Source organism: Pleuronectes platessa, chromosome 20, assembly GCF_947347685.1.
Source record: "Pleuronectes platessa chromosome 20, fPlePla1.1, whole genome shotgun sequence".
NCBI lineage: Eukaryota > Metazoa > Chordata > Actinopteri > Pleuronectiformes > Pleuronectidae > Pleuronectes > Pleuronectes platessa.
In genome coordinates, this window is record NC_070645.1 from 15196982 (window position 1) to 15219128 (window position 22147).

The 22147-nt window shown below is 42.0% G+C and overlaps 3 protein-coding genes across 4 annotated transcripts in view; all 3 read left to right on the forward strand.

Annotated features, from left to right (window-relative positions):
* esyt2b (extended synaptotagmin-like protein 2b) overlaps positions 1 to 5137 on the forward strand; it is a 28007-nt gene extending 22870 nt beyond the window's left edge. Inside the window, exons 15-23 of the mRNA XM_053413029.1 lie at positions 876 to 950; positions 1257 to 1343; positions 1449 to 1598; positions 1994 to 2367; positions 2620 to 2718; positions 2984 to 3115; positions 3799 to 3904; positions 4004 to 4053; positions 4163 to 5137. Coding sequence (XP_053269004.1) covers positions 876 to 950; positions 1257 to 1343; positions 1449 to 1598; positions 1994 to 2367; positions 2620 to 2718; positions 2984 to 3115; positions 3799 to 3904; positions 4004 to 4053; positions 4163 to 4235 — 1146 coding nt within the window. The 3' untranslated portion in view covers positions 4236 to 5137. The remainder of the gene's footprint in view (positions 1 to 875; positions 951 to 1256; positions 1344 to 1448; positions 1599 to 1993; positions 2368 to 2619; positions 2719 to 2983; positions 3116 to 3798; positions 3905 to 4003; positions 4054 to 4162) is intronic.
* A 1627-nt stretch (positions 5138 to 6764) lies between these two features.
* LOC128426208 (uncharacterized protein DDB_G0279979-like) lies at positions 6765 to 11173 on the forward strand. Its single transcript, XM_053413073.1, has 3 exons — positions 6765 to 6781; positions 8766 to 9126; positions 11162 to 11173. Exons 2-3 carry the CDS (start codon positions 8881 to 8883, stop codon positions 11171 to 11173), a joined length of 258 nt encoding a protein of 85 aa, XP_053269048.1. The 5' UTR covers positions 6765 to 6781; positions 8766 to 8880.
* An 87-nt stretch (positions 11174 to 11260) lies between these two features.
* ncapg2 (non-SMC condensin II complex, subunit G2) lies at positions 11261 to 21266 on the forward strand. Of its 2 annotated transcripts, none has more exons than XM_053412395.1 (27): positions 11261 to 11364; positions 11568 to 11680; positions 12622 to 12804; positions 13041 to 13155; positions 13279 to 13436; positions 13574 to 13708; positions 13829 to 13923; positions 14003 to 14159; positions 14247 to 14339; positions 14418 to 14543; positions 14629 to 14808; positions 15018 to 15170; positions 15302 to 15524; positions 15647 to 15744; positions 16197 to 16370; positions 16459 to 16529; positions 16641 to 16794; positions 16928 to 17101; positions 17255 to 17371; positions 17756 to 17902; positions 18700 to 18799; positions 18963 to 19165; positions 19705 to 19839; positions 20008 to 20111; positions 20279 to 20379; positions 20495 to 20594; positions 20719 to 21266. In XM_053412395.1, the coding sequence occupies exons 2-27, from the start codon at positions 11603 to 11605 to the stop codon at positions 20768 to 20770; spliced, it is 3426 nt and encodes a 1141-aa protein (XP_053268370.1). In that variant the 5' UTR covers positions 11261 to 11364; positions 11568 to 11602; the 3' UTR covers positions 20771 to 21266. The 2 variants fall into 2 exon arrangements, with proteins under 2 accessions (XP_053268370.1, XP_053268371.1); XM_053412396.1 differs by having other exon boundaries at positions 16200 to 16370.
* The last annotated feature ends 881 nt before the right edge of the window (positions 21267 to 22147 follow it).

A 22147-nucleotide genomic window follows, 5' to 3' on the forward strand; every position in this document is an offset into this window, starting at 1 on the left:
TAGTGGATGATGCTCTCTAACTGAGACCCAGCCTAGTACAATAATAAATACATTTATCATTAATGGAACATAAGAACATTAAATTGTATTTAATAATAATAAATAATACATTTGATTTATGTAGCGCTTTTCAAAACATAGTTACAAAGTGCTTCCTAGTGAGGAAGACGATACATCAAATAAAAGAGCAGAAATATAAAAGCAAATAACTCAGATTAAATCAAGAAGCATTTTTCAGTAGAGGTATGGTCTGAGGTACCTACCAGTATAAATTTAGCAATTTATTAGAAAAATGTAATTAATAAAGTGAACAAACAACTAAGATAAATGTAAGAGAGGCTTTTTGAAAGGAAGTGTGTTTAAGGAGGGACCTGAAAATACAGACCTTGAAAATAATGGAACAAATTGTATATTAAGATCTTTTATGCTATTCAACGTGCTGCACTTCAAGTTGCGGCAGATCAAATAGTTGGATTCTATTCAGCAGCAGTTGGTTGAGACATAGATGACAAATGTAAGCACCATCCACCAGTGAAAGGATGGGTTATCGAGTATGTACAGACTCACAGCCCCTGGCTTGTAGATATGTAGGGTATTATTATTCTGCAAGGAATACTGAATAATACGTAGCTGTCAGAACTCGGCACACTAAAATTAGACTGCAGAGGAGCAACACAACTTGGCATGTTAGCCTCTCCGCCTGCAGCCCTGCCTGTCACCAGGGTAGTCGACTGTTCACCATCGAGTGCTTGATAAAAGACTCACAGCAAGCTCCTGTTTGAGGTTGGGTGTAATTATGTTGCGTGTCGTTGATGGCTTTTACATCGTGTGTCACTCTGAGGGGAGTCAGCTCCATGTCTCTGTTTCTCCGACAGTCTGGGAAGAAGAGCAGCGCCGAGCCCAGCCCGTATGTCCAGTTCACCGTCGGACACAAGTCTCTGGAGAGCAAGGTGAGTCATAGAGTCCATTAGTGTTATTACACTGTCCAATTTCGGCCTGGCTTTGTGCTTCAGGAGTGATTTATCAGTCTGTGATTTGAGGTTATGAGAGACGGAGGAAAAGTGAACTTGTCCTGGGGATTTTTTTAAGTTGTAGAAAGTTATCGACCAAAACATGAACAGGAACACAGCAGGGACAATAAAACTCTTTCTAATGACCGACAGCTCCAATGATCAATTTCTCCAGAATAGTGTTTTTTAATGAGTTGCTCCAAGTGTCTCTTAATTAACCACTAACGAACCTCCCTGTCCATAAAGATCCGCTACAAGACCAAGGAGCCTCTGTGGGAAGATTGTTTCTCATTCCTCGTCCACAATCCCAGGAGGCAGGAGCTGGAGGTGGAGGTGATCCTGCATAACGATTCATGACAACATGTATTTTTCATAAGCACAGGCTCCGAAGGGTGGGAAGAGCTGACGGGCTGATCTTTCTTCTTCCTCCACACACAGGTTAAGGATGACAAGCACAAATGCACGCTGGGTAACTTGACGGTGCCTTTGAGCAGCCTCCTGGTGGAGGAGGACATGACGCTGACTCAGTGCTTTTCTCTCAGGAACTCGGGGCCCAGCTCCACCATCAAACTGAAAATGGCTCTGAGGGTAAACATGCTCCGTCTTCCTTCTGCCTGGTTCTGTGTGTGTTAGGTATGGGTCAGGGTTAGAGAGAGAATAATTCTTAATCAATTATGAAAATATCTCAGATCAGATATATCATTCTAAAGGAAAGGTGACTTTAAAATTACTTTCTTGTTCATATTTTCTCATAGTACATCTTCACTTTGGATGTTAGAAGTGAAAAATATTCATACTCACTTTTACAGCATCATATTGAATGAGGTGGACTGATTGTCGACTCAGCAGATCAAGATCTATAGACAATTATCTGAATAATAATTAAATGACTGTTATAAATTATCACATTATTGCAAAACGTACACAGCATTTTATTCTAACATTCAGCTTTAGCTCCATTGACAATTTTTGCCATCCTTCAGATCCTGTCCCTTGAGAAACAGGTTTCCTCCGACCAGCCTTCCTCCGTCCAGGTGAGGAAATCCAGCGCCCCTCAGCCGCAGCCCCAGCCCCAGCCGACCACAGGCCCCATCAAAAGACGCTCGGCCTCAGACTCCCCGCTGCCTCCGCCCACACCTCCCCCACCCCATATCAACACTTCCACCCTCACCCTGCAGCACAGGGATGGCGAGCCGTACGCCGCCAGCCCTCGTCGCAGCGTCTCCAACCTGAGCAGCTGCATGTCCAGTTCCCAGAAACACCTGTCTCACAAGGAGTCCACACCGAGCCTGGCCTCGGACATCTCTCTGCCCTTCGCCACGTTGGAGCTGCAGCAACGGCTTCGTCAGCTGCAGAAGTAAATGGCACAAATGATTTTTATATCGGTTTCTCACCTGTTGTATTTCTCTAGTTTTTAATGGCCATACTTCAAAAATCTTGCAGTTTCCATTGAGAGAATCTCACCTTGATTCGTTTGAATGTGTATCTGTATTTACACTTTTTCAACCTTTCAAGCAATATGTCTATCTCTGCATTCAGTGACGTGCATGTGTATAAATTCAGTTGCAGTGTCTTGACTTGACCCTGACTGTCTCTGGTGTGGTTGCAGCGGCTCGGCCGTGGGCCAGCACCCGCTGGGTGAGGTCCAGCTGACCGTTCGACACAGCTCCCAGAGGAACAAGCTGATTGTGGTGGTGCACGCCTGCCGGTGAGCTCCACAGCTTCCCTCGTCCACTGAATGTAAAATTGTGTTTTGCTGAGAAGTCGCTTGAGGACTCTTTCATTTTTCACCTTGGTTTTTGGCCCAAGTCTCAAGTCATTGTGATGCGTGGGTGGAGATTCTTCAATCTGCCGACCATCTTTCTTCAGTGTGGAAATATGCAGCGCATTTAACAACAAGAACACAACATTAACCTGAGCAGAATGTGCCTGGCAACATGTGATTGAAACCTTTCTGTCCTGTGTGTCCTCAGTAACTTGATAGCCTTCACCAAAGACGGCTCCGATCCCTTAATCCGTCTCTATCTGCTGCCCGACAAGAGCCGGACGGGGAGGAGGAAGACCAGCACGATGAAGAGGACCCTTAACCCAGTTTACGATCAAACGTGGGTTTAGAGAGTAACACCACCTGAATAATCCTTTCAGTTGCATATTTGTAATTTAAGAATTAGTGGTTTGATGAGTGTGGTTGTTGGGTTTCTCTACTTTGGACGTTGTCTAATCTTTATACTGTATTTTTTATGAATTTTTTGTTTTAGTGGTAAATTCGACAGCTGACTCTGTTTTAATAAACCTTTGGAGCTTATTTGGTATCTTAAGGATGTAAGACTTAAGTCATCAAGATAAACTAACACAACAAGCACTTAGAAGTTGCAGTCATGGGATATTTTCTAGTATGACAACCGTTTCCTCAGTAATAAATATTTAATCGCTGCATTGAATGTTTGCAGCAAAGCTTTGGTCCCTTTGAGCAAAGATACATTCAGATCAGAAGCAGGCAGATTGGATTCCAGCTCCTATTTCAGAAAACACTTGGAGAGATATTCTGCAGATTTGGTCACTGTGACCTCAATTTAAAACCTGAACGCGTTCTATCCGGGGCACTCGAAGGAGATTTCATTGCATCTGGCACGATCATTCACTCTGACTCAGGGATGAGCTGATCAGAATTGGTTTTGTTTTTGTTTTGCAGATGAGTAATAAAGCTCCTACGATTTATGTTGCATGTTTATTAACTATTTTAATTTGAGTAAGTATGGTGTCACATAAAATGTTTGTGTCTTTATAGGTTTGAGTTTAGTGTATCTATGGTGGAGCTGCACAGGAGAACTCTGGATGTCGCGGTGAAGAACGGAGGAAGCATCCTGTCCAAACACAAAGGGCTCTTAGGAAAGGTAACTTCTTCTTCTGTTTCCAAACTTCTCTAACAACAGAGCCGGACCCAACTTCTCTAGTAACTTCATTTATCTCTTACCTGTTTTCAAACATTGCAGGTGTTGGTAGATTTAAGTGGCGAGGATATAGCAAGAGGATGGACGCAATGGTAAACTTGCATTTCATCCTTTCTCCTGTGTATTATTGAGTAACATCTTCAGCCAATAATCAGCCTGTTCTGTCACTTAAATATTTGTGTTTCTTGTTTTCTCTTGCAGGTATGGTTTAAGTGAAGACGGATCGTCATCCCAAGGTCCAACAAGCATTCAAGACTCGCTCCTCTCATTGTGAAACCATCTGCTGTAATATAGTGACCTTGTTAATCCAAGGGCACATTATTTTCATGTTTAATTTTCATATCATTTACAGGAAGTATTTCAGCATGTTTGTTTATGAACATTTCCTGTCTTATTATTAATATTTCATTAGTGATGATTTGAAGACATTTTCACACATTGTATTGAAACTCACGAACTGACATGTCTCTGTTGTCAGTGTTTTATGTAAATATGAAGTTGCTAATTCAGTTCCCGGGACTCGGAGGGGTTTTCATAACTTTATGTTTCCTTGAAGGAAATGATGTGGAAATCCGTCAGAACTGTTTTGGGCTTTTTGTCCGTAGATTTATTTAAATGGGACAAACTTGTCGTGTGAGAAAACTCTTTCCAAAGGAACAGAATCAATCACAAAAGTAGCAGTTTTGACTTTTATATATATATTTTTTTGTCATGAAGTGTTATTTGATTGTTTATCTCTTCTCCGTCTTTATGCTTGATTACAAACATGGAATGCAGATATGCAAAGAATATGAAAAAAAAAAAAGATTGCTCTGTGTATTTTAAGAGGACGTTGTGCAATACTGGTTGTTTGAGATACTGAGGAGCTGGGGGCATCTTAGGGCTATGAACAAGTGCTGTATAATATAAATGAAGGATACTTGAATAATACTTTGATTGTTGTTCAAACCAAATGAGCAAACTGAGACAACGATTTTCATTTTCTGAGCAGGGCTGCCGGATGTAAATGTTTGGCCACGCAGTTGAAACTGTTTGTTGGAGCGTTAAAATCTTTTCTTGTTATCTATCCTGTGCCTTAAAAACCCACTATGTAATTTTTTGGCCTTCTTAATTTCATTATTCTGAATGACTGATGCCTCGTGTCTTTTAAAGAATAAACCGTTTCTCTTCTGAAAACCGTCTCAACCGTTTTTACATGTGTTGTGTAAGGATATATTCCCACATGAGATGTTAATAACATTTTTACTCTTTAATGAAGTTTGAGTCCCTCCGGTGAAATAACATATTTTTTTGATGTTTGAGAGTGAAAATAAGTAAACACAGATGAACAGTAAGCAGATAACCTAACCGATGTCTATTAGGCCTGAGCACCGACAGGCACTGACAGACAGTGAGGCCCTATTGAAATTGTACGGATTATTATTATTATTCAGGCAAATGAATTGGCTTTCTGAGGACTATAACATGCTTTTTTTTGTACTCTAAATCAATTATTTTTTTCAACTCGTTTTTTAACACTATTGTTTGAATATTTTTTATTTTATGTATTTATTCCTTTTTTGTTTTAATATATAGCAGTAGAGGAACCCAGCAGCCAGCAGGGGGCAGCCTCAGGACATCACATGGAAACAAGCAGCAGCACACTGCGATTCTTGTAAGGCGTCAAAAGACTAGGTTGGAAAACTACTGGGTAATTCTCTAACAATAGGTTTTTAAAGCATGTTAAATCATCCAGTATCTAAAATCCCAAAATATAAAAGTAACTTTTAAGTAAGGCTGTCAAATATGTGTAGTAAAGTAGAAAATACAAACAAAAAAAAGCAGCATAGAATGACACACAGACACACAACAATTTGAATGTGTGTCCATTCATCGTTGAGGAAGATATCAGGAAGTCCTATTGACAAACATTGTTGTGCATTTTAAAGAACAAAGTATTTTCATGTGAGAGAACAAGCATTTCAATGAAAACTAGGGCTGCGCAAAATGATCAAAATGTCATATCCTCTTGTAGAAGTCATTTCATATCCAGTTAATCGTATGTATTGTAATTGGTCATCCGTCTTCGTGATTCTTTAGGTTTTGTTTGAGCTCTGATCTGTATTACTCTCATCCACAGACACCTATGAAGGTATTTTCTGCTGCAAAACACTTTGTGGTTGTAGAAAATCGTCTTTTCTTAAATATTCTCCAAACAGTGTGACATGAACCTCTTGGTAAAATAAATTTAAACTATTTAAGTCTGAATTTTGTTTGGACATATCCTGGGTTGTATAATGTTCACATGTTCGTTTGTGATGAAATACTGCGGCTAAGAGTTACACGACGAAATGAACAATAGAGAATGAAATGAAACAAAATACATTTTCTACCATCACACAATGTGTATGTGTATGTATGTAAGTATATATATATAAACATATATGTAAGTATATATTGTATATATATATATTTAATATATATATATATATATATTAATACTAAGACAAGAAGGTGAGCCATTAAAAAATTAAAGATCAGATGCTGCAAGAATGACGCAATTAAAAGTCCACCAAAATGAAACAAATTTATTTACAGAAATAAATGATCGCAAAACTTCATCATCAGTAGGTGATTCTATCACCATAGCAACCAGAGGCGAAGATTTGAAATAGAAGATTATTTTTGATTGACAGGGACACTCTCTCAATACCTCCTTTGATGCTTTGATGAACAGCATCAAAGTTGGTATTTTGATAGGAGACCTCTGATTGGCTGTTGATTGCTTTAAATACTGTTAACGTTTAAGACAGTTGCTATTGCACTCTGACCTTGACTGAGGTAAGTCATGTCTCACCCTCTCTCTGTGTTTACCCAGCATGCTAACCAATACAATTCAGGGTCATTATTCAAGTTTTAAATTAAACCACTGTATAATATGAAGCTTCTGCTGTGACATGTTGATAATGTGCGGTTTTCTGTTGCTTTTATGACAAATGTGAAAATATTGTTGCTGGCTTCTTTTGTGTTTTCTGCTGCTTATCTTAATGAGTGATATGTGTTAACGTGATGCTAAGTAGCTTTAAGTCGCCGAGGCCAGGCAGAGCGAGGCATTGTGGACAAAACACCTGTAGCACCAGGAAATGTTCCCATTTCACATCTTATTCTACCAAACGATGTGTTTTGTAACATTGGGAAGATTAACCTTGGTGTTTAACTTTAGTATTTAAGAACAGGTAAAAAAAAAAAAACAGCTTCCATCACTGCCAATCAAATTCAGATTCAAATTCAAATCAAAGGGGCTTGGTGCCATGGTGATTGATGAGGGAAGTTTTATTTCAAAAAACATTTACTGGTGATTTTTTGGTTAATGTGTAGTTTGAATGTGTTGAAGGAAAAGTTGACGGAAGCTTAAGTTAATGCTAGGAGCACATTACATGAGGTGTGTAGCTCCTTTAAGGAAAAAAACAATCCCTCTCCATTGGGTCCAATGTTATTTCAGAGAAAGCTTTTCTGGAAGGAGCATCAACTTGCATAACTTGCTCACACGGTCCCATTTTTTTACTCTCACAAATTTCAAATATATCTGTGTGTCCGGCAAAGTCTTGGAATTCTCCCGATGTCTTTATTTCACAGATAGGACTTATAGTTTGTGAATTATAGTTGTTTGAGTGGTGCACTCAGAGTTTAGATTTCTCTCTTGTCCCAGTGAGGAGAGAGCAGTTGCATTCAGTTGAGTTTCCATGGCAACCAGATACACAAGTAGCAGGAGGGGAGTCTTAGCCTGGATGCCAGACGAACTTAGCCCCCTCCACAACATTTTTGGTCGGGCAGTTCGGTCTGGAGTCGCTCCATTGGGAAAAAATTATGGGGCGTGTTTCAACTGACCAGGAAATAAAATTCCTCTTCGCTCAATTGGATAGACCTACAACCAATCAGAGCAACGTAGTATGTGACGTATGCTAAGCAACGCATTGCGAGTTATTTACTAACGCCGGGTTCACACCGGACGCTTCAGCGCAGCGCCAAGCCTTAAATAACAGCTGGCTCCCATCCACTCCCATGTTAAAACTTTGTGCCGGTCACACCGGAGGCTGAAGCACCGCGAGGCAGCCTTGGCGCAGCGTGGTGCTTCAGCCTCCGGTGTGACCGGCACAAAGCCGTGCAGCGATCTACTGGATCAACGGGTGATATTATTAGCGCTGCCCGGCGGTTCAGCGTCGCTTCAGTGTCCGGTGTGAACAGCCAAGCGCCGGGGCGATAGGGATTAGCGCGGTGCTTTGGCGTCGCCTCCACGTTCTGTGTTCCTCTTTCAAAATGAATGCGCTGTCGATGTCTTCTAAAACAGACTCAATGGCAGCATCTACACATCTCAGCTCGCCAGCGGCAGGCATGTTTGTTGAAAACGAATTCAACCCAAGGGCACTTTGATGACGTGGTTGATTACGTCACCGTTGATCATCTGTCAATCATCGTATAAAGCCCGCCCTGACAATCTGATTGGCCCGGTCGGGCCATAATTTTTTCCCAATGGAGCGACTCCAGACCGAACTGCCCGACCAAAAATGTTGTGGGCGGGGCTAAATTCGTCTGGCATCCAGGCTAGGGGAGTCTCTCTCTCTCTCTCTCTCTCTCTCTCTCTCTCTCTCTCTCTCTCTCTCTCTCTCTCTCTCTCTCTCTCAATCTCTCGCTTAAACCAGCCAGTCTGTCTCTCTCTCATTCTCTCTGCATGTGTCTCTCTATCTGTGTCAATTGTTTTATATTGAATGTTTGATTGATCAAATTCACCTAAATCTTACACACTATTTCATCCTGTCACCTGCAGACATAAAGCCTTTTGACTTCAAGTTCCAGACAAGAGCAGAAACTTCTTCGGAAAACAGTGCATCAACTCATCCAACAGCTTCTTCAAAAGATACATCTACTCTCTGTGGTGAACCATGGAGAAACCAGATATTCTGAAGATCCTCAATGACGAACTCCTCACAGCCTACAGGAAGATCAATGCTCTTAAGGAGGAGGTGTGGCAGCTGCAAGACCAGCTTCAAGACAGAGATGAGATCATAAAGATGGCGGTGGAGAAGGAGAAGGAGAAGGAGAAGGAGAAAGAGAAGGAGAAGGAGAAGAGGAAGGAGATTGAGGCCGAGACCGAGAAGATGAATGAGATCCAGGCCCTGACGGAGAAGGTGGAGCAGCTGGAAAACCAGCTGAAAGAGAAAGATGTTGTCATAGCGAAGGAGGTGAAGAAACGGCGCGCTCGCCTCAGGGCCTATCTGGACTGCCTTGCTGAGCTAACTGACTGTCAGGCCAAGGTTAAGCTGATGGAAGCAAGGCTGCACCAGGAGCCACCCCAGCCTGATACAGGATGTAGCAGTGAGGTGGAGGTGGAGAAGGAGAAGGAGAAGGAGAAGGAGAAAGAGAAAGAGAAAGAGAAGGAGAAGGAGAAAGAGAAGGAGAAGGAGAAGAAGAAAGAGAAGGAGAAGGAGAAGGAGAAGGAGAAAGAGAAAGAGAAAGAGAAAGAGAAGGAGAAAGAGAAGGAGAAGGAGAAGGAGAAAGAGAAGGAGAAGGAGAAAGAGAAGGAGAAGTACAAGGACAAGGAGAAGGACAAGGAGAAGGAGAAACTTGTGACGATCTACAATGTCGAAATCCTCCGAGCCAACAGGAACATTTTGATTCTTAAGGAGGAGGTGTGGCGGCTGGAAAACCATCTTAAAGACAGAGATGATATCATAAAGATGGCGGTGGAGAAGGAGAAGGAGGAGGAGAAGGAGAAGGAGAAGGAGACGGAGAAGGAGAAGGAGATTAAGATTGAGACTGAGACCGAGAGGGAGATGGAGACGGAGAAGGAGAATGAGATCCAGGCCCTGACGGAGAAGGTGGAGCAGCTGGAAAACCAGGTGAAAGACAAAGATGTTGTCATAACGAAGGAGGTAGAGAAAGGGCATGCTCGCCTCAGGGCCTATGTTGACTGCTTGGCCGAGCTCACTGACTGTCAGGCCAAGGCAAAAATTCTGGAAGCAAGTCTGCACAAGTGAGCAGTGAGGTGGAGGTCAACATGGAGAAGGAGAACGAGAAGGTGCTTGCTTCAGGGCCGAAAGGAGAAGAAACTGCAGCAGGAGAAAACTCCAACTATGGGACTGAGCTACAGAAAGGAGGAGGCCGGATGAGCTGGAGGAGAGAGATGAGGTGGAGAAGCCCCTCGCCTCACCCTTTTTCTACTCCTCAAAACAAACCCCTCCCCTGTCCCCCTTTGTACATATTTGAAATGATCTAATGATGTGTTGTAAATATGTTAAACTTTTTGAATAAAAATAACTAGTATAGTAACATCTACCTCTGTCTTTCTGAATATACACACAGGATTCATTGATCAATTAACACAGTGTTGGAGTGAAACAAATCAGTGTGATTCATTTAGTTTGCTACTATTCATATGAACACAGCAGAGCATAGACAAACAATGTTTCTGAACTTTTTTACATTTGGTCAAATCTATGTATTAATTATGACAACAATACAATAATAATACTATCATCTCATCTGAGGGCCCACCCATCACACTGACCACGCCCATCTGACACGCACACACACTCACGTACACACACACATGCACACAAACACACACACACACACACACACACACACACACACACATACACGTACACACACACGCATACACACACACGCACGCACACACACACACACACACACAAGTCATTATCATTTATATATTTACTGTACACATTTATTTCAATTTATTCATGGTTGAGGTCAATATCAGATCAGAAGACATGTTCATGGCCCTGAAGTCAATTTAAAATGACATGTAGCATGTTAGAGTTATAAATAACTTGTCCATGTGTAAAACAATAGTTTAATTAAAAAAAAAAAAAATCACAATAATTATTTTGGGGGGCTGAAGCACATTTTAGGGGGACTTCAGGCTTCTTGAAAAAGAAAAACTGCATTTTTAATGCTTGTTTATTGCGGGGTCATATGAACTTATTTCCACTTAAAAAACTAATTAACATGTCAGTCACTTGCACCAGTGCATGTTTGGTGTATAAAATACCTTTGGGAGAGGAATAAAACTACAAATTGGACCTTGCAGAATCATTTCCACTGAGCACTTGACTCTTATCGATAGCAGTGGTTTGGTACAGAATAAATAAAATCACGTGCTTTACTAAAAGACCATCATGGACTCTCAGAATCACGCAGTTTGGCAGATAAACGCAACAACATCAAAAGATAAAATAATAACGCGGGGCTTTGTCGCCATCAAGCGGCAGAAGTGGCGAAGTGCAGCTACGCGTCTACGTCAATAAGCACGCACGACGTCATGACGCGCACAGTCGACGTATTCTGAATTTGCGCGGGTTCAGTGTTGCTATGGTCGTGTGTCCGGAAATCATCGATAAAAGGTAAATAAAGGAATTATTCTTATATATTTGAATCCAGTTATGATCTGAAGACACAAAATGGCTGCTAACGACACACGGAGCGGCTCCAACACCCGCTTGTAACACTTTACACTCCGCGGCTGCCATGTTTGTTTTGGTCCGTTAAAGTAACTTGACAGATGAGTTCATAAAATAAAAGTTAACGAGACTTTCCTCCGTCGCAGATTCTCTGGAAAGCTTCACCTCGGAAACTGAAGTCATGTCCAAGAGAGACGCGTTTCTAGAGGCTGCGTGTGAGGAGCGTGTGGAGCAGTTCCTCCATTTCATCCAGTTACACGTGAGTACGTTTATATAAAGTGAGAATAACACACGAAGAAAGGTCCTGAAGTAGCTCAGGCTGAATTCAGTAAGTAGGTGAGAAGATGGTGAATAGATATTTAAACGTACTACTACAAAAACTACTACACATTTTGAATGCAGGTTTGTTAGAGCAGCAGTTATCAGAGACATGATATTATATAACACAAATAAGAAATCAAATGAAAACAGAATGTGCACATGATGATATGCACCTCTCACTATCTAGTTCTGTTAGTATAGAAATGTACTTCAGTAAAGTGCAGTGTCACAGGATGAGTGTACATTTAGTAATAGTATTTATGTATATGTATTTCTTTACAATCTGCCTTTTCCTGCCAAGCAGCACAAACTGTACCTGGAACACTTATCCCACATGGAATTAAGGAACATCATAACTTTCAACTCATATTTCCATTTCTGTAAAATGATATTTACTGAATCCTCAAATGTGTCGTCATTTGAAATAGTCTTGTTATTGTTAATCAAATTCCCTTCTCTGTCTCCTTTTAATTGTCTAAATTTTACCAATTTTGCCGGGAAATAATATGTAAACATATATTTGTAAATGGGTTTAGTTAATGTTATAAATATATAATGATAAAACAAATTGTAAACTGTAGTACTTGTTAAATATAGCAATTTGATGTCTAAAATCAAATGTCTCAAAGTGTGAGAGTGTGTGATATTATTCTGACAGTTTCTGCAAATATTGTTGTTACTATGTTTTTGTTGTTGTCATTGTTTAAAGAAGTTTATGAAATAATAATGAAAAATAGGACACATGCTTCCATAGGATAAGTTATGTGTCAATCATCTCTTCTGCATTAGTGTGACTCCTGAGTCTGAATACAGAGGGATTTTGTAGCTGATATCTGAGCTCTGTGTCTGAACTTGTTTTTGCCCTCCACCTTTGAGCAGAAGGACAAAGCAGAGCCCTTCGATGTGGAGGAGGTGGTGCAGGAGATGTCCAGAGACCAGAGGGAGGCTCTGTGGGGAAGACTGGATTCGCTCCTTCAACGCTTCCTGCAGGAGTTACCTCCCGAGCGCTGGGAGGAGGCCAGGGAGGAGGATGGAGGAGATGTGGAGTTAACTCTAGACCCTGTGAGTTCACCTGATATATAGAACAAGCTTTACTATCTTATCTCTTAGGTTTATTTTGTTGCCATATATAATTTTTTTTCATATATACAGAGCAGGAGTGTGCAAAGAACCATTCATTTTTAGATTTTTTAATGAATTTTTAAGCCATGGGATTTGGCATGTACCAACATGCTGTTCCCACCAGTTGCACAGTATTGTTTGCATTTGAACATCTCTCAGTTTTTCTCTTCCTTCAGAAACATGTCATGGCTGTAGTGGATGGTGTCGCTCGGGTGGCTTCAGCGTCTCTAATGGTTTTACAAGATGGTGACACCTACCAGGCTCTTCTGAAAGTTGCTCACAGACTTCACAGTGGGTGTTTTTGCCAATTTTTTCTCCCACTGCTCTTCATTTCAAAACAACAGATATATTCTTATTCTTGTTTTGTAGGAAACTAGTTTCTGATCTCTCTCTGCCCCCCCCCCCCCCCCCCAGCTGTTCTGGCGTCCCTGCCCGTGTCCGAGGCTCCTTTGCAGCTCCATATCCACACCCTCTGCGAGGCTTGGTGGAAGAAGGGGCTGAAAGAGAGAGAACAGTTTGGCCGCACCGCTTTTCTCATCTCTCTGCAGAAAAGTCTCATTGTGAAGAAACCGGTCAGTGTGTGACTCTTCATCATTATGGCCTCAGCGTCCTGCCACAAGCATCTGTTCAGCGCTGAAAGCACTTTAGTTCGATTATGGGCCTGACATCCTTCTCGTATAACACTTTCTCATCTTGCATCTGTTGTCAGGGTGTTGAGATCCAACGACTCTGGGGTCTCCACGATGTGCTTCTGAGTCTGGACTACACATCGGAAGACAACAAGCAAATCGTCGACTTGTTGCTTCAGTTTTTTCACCGTCCTGTTTACATGAGAAATGACGACGTGAGTAGAGGGAAGTCTAGCCGTCGTGTGTTTGTGTTCGTGTGACTCATTTTGTTTTCCTTCTTATTGTTGCAGCCTTTTCTATGAGCTGTCAACCTGATGATGTGTGTGTTGTCACAGGGGAAGCGGTTCCTGGTGTTTCTTTTCAGCTGGAACGTGGACTTCATCTGGGTTATTCATGGCACCATCAAAAACCAGCTGGAGTTTTATAGCAAGTAAGAAGCCGACTTAACTCCCCTTGACACACGCACATTTTCCCTTCATCTCACCCGACTATTAACTTGTTTTGTTCAGAACCGTGACGACTCACATCACGGAGATCTACTTCAGAGCGTGGAAGAAGGCTAGTGGCGACTTGCTGGAGCAGATTGAGATCTCGTGCATTCAGGATTTCATGCAGTGTGCCATCCTCCTTCACAGAACCTCTCCTGTCCATGCCAAAGTCCGACAGGTACATTTGTCTCCCAGCTGTATTCTTTTTCTGGTGTTGCCATGATGTTCACTGTCTAATCTCTGAACTCCCTGCTCTTGTTTGCAGATTGTGAGCTACTTCAACACAAGGAAGGGCTGCAACAAAGTGGACACGATGCTCCACAATCTCTACAAGCCTATCCTCTGGAAATCTTTAAATGTACGCACACAGACTTTCAAATGCATTTGTGCCATTTATTTTATTCTCGTCTCACATGCTTCTGTTTGATTTGTTCAGGCTCCGAACTTTGAGGTACGTGCAAACGCCACTCTGCTTTTCACCGAGGCCTTCCCAGTGCACAACCCCGATAAGACCAATGAGCACATAGATGACACCATTCAAAGGCAGTTGGACACAATAATGGTGAGAACTATTTTCCCACTTTGACCACTTTTTATGTCATGATTTGGAGGAAGTAAAACCTCCACCTGCTGTCTGTCGTCCTCAGGCCCTCCTCGAAGACCCTCACCCCACCGTGCGCACAAACGCCACCCTGGGAGTCTGTAAGATCCTGGCTAAGTGCTGGGAGCTATTCCCTCCCACGATTATCACCGACTTCCTAAAGAAGCTGGTGAACGAGATGTCAGTGGACGCCAGTTCCCCCGATGTCCGTTGTTCAGTCTTCAAGGTAGGAAATTAAGTTGCATGTTTTCCTCAAGTTAACTGTGACAATGAAATCCTATCCAAGATCTAAGATGAGGACATTTAAACAAACTAAAGTGTTTTGTGAGGCCAAATGAAATGAGATTATTGTTTTGATTTATTGTTGCACGGCTGTTGTTATTGGCAGTAAACTGGATATTGAGTTGCTTGTGGTTTGTGCGATGCTTTCCCAAGTGTCTGACCATCGTCCTGGACAATGGTCTCAGCCATCCGCTGCTGGAAAAACTCCTGCCCACTCTCAAGTACAGCCTTCACGACAGCTCGGAGAAAGTCCGCACCGCGTTCCTCGACATGCTGCTCAAGGTCAAGGCAGTGCGAGCGGCCAAGGTACAGCATGTGTTGGGTTTGTTTTTGCTTAACGGCGGAAGCCACTATTGTTCTTTCACTGTGAAATTAAACCTGCATTTTTGTTCTTTTCTGCTCATAACTCCTGAAGCTGTTTGTCTCTCACTCTCCAGTTCTGGGACGTGAGCAGCATGGACCACCTGCTGGCCCGTCTGGCCATCGATTCTCAGTCGGTCTCCAAGCGAATCGTCGATCTGCTCTTTAAGTCCTTCTTCCCCGTCAACGAGACGGACCGGGAGTGGTGCTGTCGGTGTGTCACCCTCATCCAGATGAACCCCATGGCTGCCAGGAAGTTCTACCAGCACACTTACAGACACACTGCCCCTACTAACATAAGTAAGTGCTGTGTAGGTCAATGAGACGCAGTTTGTTTTTTGCACATACAGAATACAGTTTGTCCAATGTGATTTCTAGCCCTCGTCTATAATCTAAACACCTTTGCTCTTCTTCTTCTCCAGTAAAGATGATGTTGGCTATTCGCCGTGTGCTGAACAACTGTATCCAGACAGACTTTGACGTGACTGAGATTGACGAGAGCATCAGGGAGAACAGCCCAGTAAGAGAAGCTGATTGTAACAGAGAAAAAAAGAAATGCTTCAGCCCCATAAATTAAACTTGGTATTTAGAGCTGATTACCAAGTTATGATAATTATAATAATGAAGTTGCCAAGGAGCGTGTTTTTACTGTAGTTTCATGTAGGGATTCAAATGAAAATTGAAATAGGTAATTCATTTTCAAATTGTTTTCTCAATTAATCCTGAAATTAGTTTTATTTAACCCATCCAACACGCCAAGACCAAAGTATGTTCAATTAACATTTCTATCAAAAAGAGAACCTCTTCACGTTTGAGGAGTTTAGTCCTCCAAATGCCTGTTTTTTTAATTTGCTAAATAATGCAAAAGAAATTGATAGTTGTTAGTCTCTAATCCTTAATGACTTAGTATGTGAAGGAAAACTGAGTTTATACTTTGAGACTGTGGAGATCAAGTCTTGATTTTGATCCCAGCAGGCTGCACCTGTAGTTTTGGGGAAGGACATGGCTGTTGTGTCAGGTCTGCTGGAGGTCGTGGTCATCCTGTGGAGAAGTATCGAGAAGGCCCTGAAACAGAACAAGGAGGCTCAGCAGTACACGGTTGCCAAGTTTGGAAATGTCATGTCCAAATATTTCCAGACCTTTGAGGTACAATCGGCTATCTAGTTCATTTCAATCACATTTTCCTACCAGAGAAGAAGACGTATTCGAGTGAGACTTTATTTTTCTTTCTCAGGATGAGCGTTGCATCGTTCCTCTCATACAACTGGCCTCGTTTATGCCCCCAGCTGCAGTTCCAACATTCAGGTGAGCAGTAAAACACGTTCTTGTCTCACTTTAAATGTTATGTTAAGTTTAAAACCCATTTAACTTTTTACTGACTAACCTGTCGCCCTCACTTTGCATTGTCCCTCCCAGCTGTAGCGTGTTGTCCAGGCTGAAGAAGCTGGAACCAGGAGCTGGACCAGCGCAGTACAGCCAGCTGTTAGACTGCATGTGCAGCTGGGGTCAGGCCCGTGACATCCTCGAGCTCATCTCTGAATGGCTCACTGAAGCTCTGCCCAAGCAAAAGGTGAGTTAGCAAAACATGTGACAGAGCTGGAACAGACAAGAAGGTCAAAAGATGTGTTGTATGGTCGATTTGTTTTTTTTAGCTCAGATTTAAATGAAAAGAGGTTTAAAAGTTATATTCCTTTCACCTTCAGGAGAAAGCTAACGCCAGTCGAAAGGTGCGTATCCAGGAGACGGTGGAAGCCAAACCCGAACTGGCACTGGTTTACCTGGAGTACCTGTTCAGCCACACCTCCACACGACAGGAAGTCATGTCGCTGGGTCAGAAACCACTGAATCAGCTCCTCACAGTTCTGGGTAACTGGAAGGTATGCTGGATATCATTCCCTATTATTAAATCTCACCAGAACTGAAACATGTATGTTTTTAGTCCATATAACCCTGCAATAGTAGCATCTATCCACCCATGCTGTTGTATGAAGTGTTTCCTCAGATATATGATTCAGTGTTTGTCTTCTCAGTCGGTGCTGCACACTCACCTCAGCTCCCCTGCAGACGATCAACCAAGGCCCAGTTTGGAGACTGCACTGAAAGCCTTCCTGCTCCACGGCCGCCTCGGTGCACATCTGCAACATAATGTGAGTGTTTTAATTAACATACATTATGTTTCACCCTCATTGCACTTTTTAGTTTATTTACCAGCTGCGGCTCCAGTGGAAAAACTGAACTCTCTTTTCTTTCCTAGATGATGCACGTTTTTGAGGTAGTTTCCTTTTGGAATGTTTTGTTTTGAGCTGTTGATTCAGGTTCTCAGTGCTACAACAATCCTACTTTAATAAAAATGAGTTTCATAGTATAAGGATTTTACATTTATGAAGAAGAGATGATTGTTATCCCACTGGTAATGGCAGATACCTGAACTGAGTTGCAGAAATCCGTTTAGAAAAGGTTGGATCCCTGTCTTGATTTTTTTAAAGAGAAGTTAGAGCAAAAAGAGAATTGAACCTTTGCTTCTTCTTTAGGCCTCGGAGGGTCGTGACTACCTGCTCTCCCTGCAGCACACGGCAGCGTGGGTGGTAAAACGGGTGTTACCCTTCCTGACCAACAGTACCAACAATGACGAGGAGGATACAGAGAAGTCACAGCCGCTCGCCGCAGAGATAACTGAGGTGAGCTACTGTTACTAATTAAACAGGAAGCTTTGAAAAGACAAACTTATATGCAGGCGTCCTCAATACTCATCAACTTGAGGTTTGATGATTGAATGTCTTTCACTGCGCGATCAGACCTTTCTGTATCAGATGTTTTTGAATCTTTCTGGTGCCTGTTGATACTAAAACACAATATTGTTACTTCCTGAATTATTTCTGCAGTAAGATCATCTGTTCACGTCTTAAAATCAATCTGAGCAAAAAGTCCTTTCTGTGCAGGGAAATCCAGGCTTAATATTAAATTAAATCACATCTCCTTATTCATGGGTTGTTAGTTTCTATATTTGTTTTATCCTTTTACTGCCTGGTTCTCAGCCCGTGCTGATGCTATAGAGGAAGAGTTGTCGTTATCCAGAACATTAAACCTTCTATTCCCAGGACTTTCAGTTCTGCTCTGTAAATTTAGGGCTCCTCGTATATTGTTCCGCTCCAGTCCACACACACACACACTGTACTGTACAAATCTCCTGCTCATACTGCCGTAGTGACAATGTGTGTATTTCCTTATTTGTGCCATTATTCTCAGCCTGTCACCAAAGGCTACAGCAATCGGATTTTGAAAATCACCCTGTGAATGTGATTTTCAGTGTCATTCATATTCATGTAGTGGTTGGGAAACGTTGGAAGCTTCTACAGGCCACCGGTTTCTGAAATGTTCCTCTTAGACTCCTGTGTCGTCTCTATTGATTTTTAACTTTCCCTTTTTCGAGTGTGAAACGTTTTTCTTCATCGTGACGGTGATGTGTTTTTACCAGAGCTTCCTGGCAGTGTGCCGTGATGTTTTGCTCGTGGGTTTGGGCGACGAAGAGTTCAAGGGTCAAATCCTCCACCTCTGCTCGCTCGTCCTTCTCTCAGGTGAGTGTTTCAAAATATCCGAAGTGATCCACAAAGCAAGAGCTTCTGTGAGCTGCAAGTTCTAGAAAACAGTTGTAGGTTAGGGAGCAAACGATCGGGACTCTGACATATTTCCATGTTTTCTAACCTGAATAAACACCTGTGTTTTCCTTTGTGTTTGCAGAGGCCGGCTTCCTCTGTATTCCTGCTGTGTTGCCAATTTTGAAGGAGGTGGCAGCCAGTTATGTGCCTGAAGACAACCAACAGGATCAGGAAAACCAGGAGGATCCAACCATTGTCATTCTGGGTGTGGTGGCCAACGTCTTCCAGAAGGTTATAGAGCTCTTAGCTCGCCGCCTGAGGAAGGAACCGGAAGAGGGGAAACAGGTACGCAGATTTGTCCATTTTGGTATTTATTATGTGTTCTTTATATTTATATGGCTTATTTCTTACTTATTCACTTGCTGCTTTCATAGCCGTTGAAAATACAACAGGAACATTTGATTTGTTTAAAGTACATCTGCCGTCGCTGTGAAAATGGCTCTTGATTACAGAGCGTCAGTCTTCGCAGGATGTTAATTCTGTTGACCTCTGGATCCGAGTGATTAAGTGGTTTTCATGTCGAGGAAAAAACTAAATCTGTCAATGTGTAGACTGCGAAGTCCCACTCACTGAGCTGCAACACAGCTGAACGGTGGATATTACCCATGATCCCCTGCTTCCTGAGCTGCTGCTGTAACAAATCCACCAAACTCTGTTTAGAATTCTTCATATTTTAATACTTTCTTGGCTGAATATAGGAGCTAACCGCTGGTTTGAAAGACGTCTAAGTCTTTTAACATGATCTACAGTTCAGCATTTCTCTTGAACTGGACCAGATTCTGACAATTCAAGTGATTCCCTGTATCTCTCTGCCCCGTCTGTAGCTGTGTCAGTCAGCTAAGCCCGGTCTGACAGATTTCCTCCAGGTGGCCCAAACCTGGGACACAGCTCCTCTCATCGGGGTCTTTTCCACGGTGTTTGCTGTCATCATTGTGGAGATGAGACATTTGATTCAGAAGGTATGAGCTGTCACAGGAAGTAATCAACGCTGCTGCTTTTACCAACCTCTCTCTGAAAAGGGCTGAACTATCTGTGTGTGTTCCTTAGCAGTTTAAATAAGGGAATGATTTGAGTGAACTGGAATATTTAGTGTGTGTTGTCAGCTGCTGTGCTCGTATGTTTTGAAGATTACAAATCCTGAAGAGGTGATCACCCCAGAGTCAGTGGAGGACATGCCTCCTCTGTCCAGCGTCTTGCTGTCTGTCGTCCTCAAGTCGTCGGCTGTTAGCAGGTAAACAACCTCCAGCCCCGTTTCACTAACACAGACAGAAAACCCAACGCACCCGAGGGCACATAGCCTCATCTCGTCTGTTCCTTTCGACAGTTTAACCTTTTTCTTCTGTTTAACACATCCACTGTTGCTCTTGAGCATTATTTCTCGATGTGGGCTTGTTTCAGGGCGTTCTTGACGGAGGTCAGCTCATCTCTGGAGTCCGAGGCCATCAGTAGTTTGTATGAACTGACGGCCGTCCTGCACGTCTTGTCCGTCATCAAACACAGTGAGTATTCACCATGAGAGGGTGGATTATTCATTATTTATGATGTGTTATCAAGTGTTCTTCTCTCTGCTCTTAAAGATGAATACAGTGACTGATCCTTTTTCTTGTTCTGCAGCGGGACAGAGTAAAGCGGGCCTGAAGAGTGCAGCCACATCTGTCCAGCAGCAGCTTCACAAACATGCAGTCACATCTTCAGACAGCGAAGACATCCAGGGGTGAGTGGAGGGACATCATGATCTTACATGTTCTCTATAAATAAGATGTTGGTAAACTGTTAATCATCTTTTCTTAGTTTGAGCCGAGATAACCACCTGAACTTTCTATATTTTTCCCCAACAGGATTATTTTTGAATCTTCTGTGAAGACCCTAAATGAAATTCTGGATTTATAAGTCCCCTCATTAAACAAAGGACCTAAGTTGTATATGATACACTTGTATTTTATCAAGCAGAGGAGGGAGGTATAACACCAGCTTTTTCTATTAGCATAACAGACTTATTGTTGCTGGCAGACTAAAATCCCACGAAGCACAATTTCATATTCACTGACCTGGATTTTAAGAAAATATGCTGCTGATTAAGAATCTAAATTCTGGGGACAAATGCAGGTCTGTCCCCATATTTGTCCTCAGCTCTGTGTTTATTTATTTCCTGTTACACACATCACGCAAATCTCAAAGCTCCAAACCACAAAATTAGGATTATTGAGAGGCATTCTCTTTTATAGCTTTCCCTCTGCACCGCTCTGTGCTCCACTTCCATTTTTAAATACAATGTCATATGAAATACATGTATATTTTTCATGCATCTGTATCTGTGTGTATATAAATGTACTTGTGTTGGTCTATTTGCATTGTAGGGTGTAGTGTGTTTTCAGAATAAAGCCGACTCTATCAATCCACACAGACGTGATGTTTATTTGTTTCTCAGATCTTCTTCTCGCCTGTTCTGCACTTTGCAAAGCAGAAATAACCCAAAACAAACTAGCTATAAATCACCCTCTCACCTCGCTACACTTTTAAAGGCGAACGACGACATTTCACAAATCCAGATGCTATTAACTCTTCATCTGTGAATATGCACTCCACAGGCTGTTTCCTCCTTTTACTTAAAAAGAAAACCTACCTTTAATATATGTTAGTACTGCTGTAAATGTATTTAATTACTTTCTATTTCTGTGTATAGATGTGTTTTCTCCTTCAGTTTTCCTAGCTTTGCAGCCCTTTGTGTTTTGTTGTGGTTATTTGTATCACAGCTTAAAATAACATTATAGGGATATTACAGTTAGTGAAAATGGGGTGAAAAGCAAAAACTAATATTGACCTTTACCCTCAAGTCCGGCCTGTATCGTTTATTACAGTTGATGAATCTAAGGTTCACAACTGAGGTTATTGTCCATTATCTACTGTTAGCTGATAACTTACATGTGCAGAAGACCTTCAAACATACAAGGGACATTCACCATCTTCTCCTCTATTCAAAGAAATACCAGTATCCATTTCGACGTAGATATTTCCAGCACTTGCCTTATACAATATCCACTATAATACGATTTTGCAGTTATATTAAAATCTATGGTGGATTTTATTTGTCTCCAGCTTCCCAGTAATGTTGTGATGTGCCGTCGTGTCGTCATGAATCTAAATTTGGAGCAGCACATTTATTCCTCCAGTCAAGTTAATCAGATGAGTCAATCATCAACTTCCTCTTATTTATTTATTTATATTTCCTCTCGGGTTTCTTCATGTGTTGCCTCGCGTGGCTTCCGG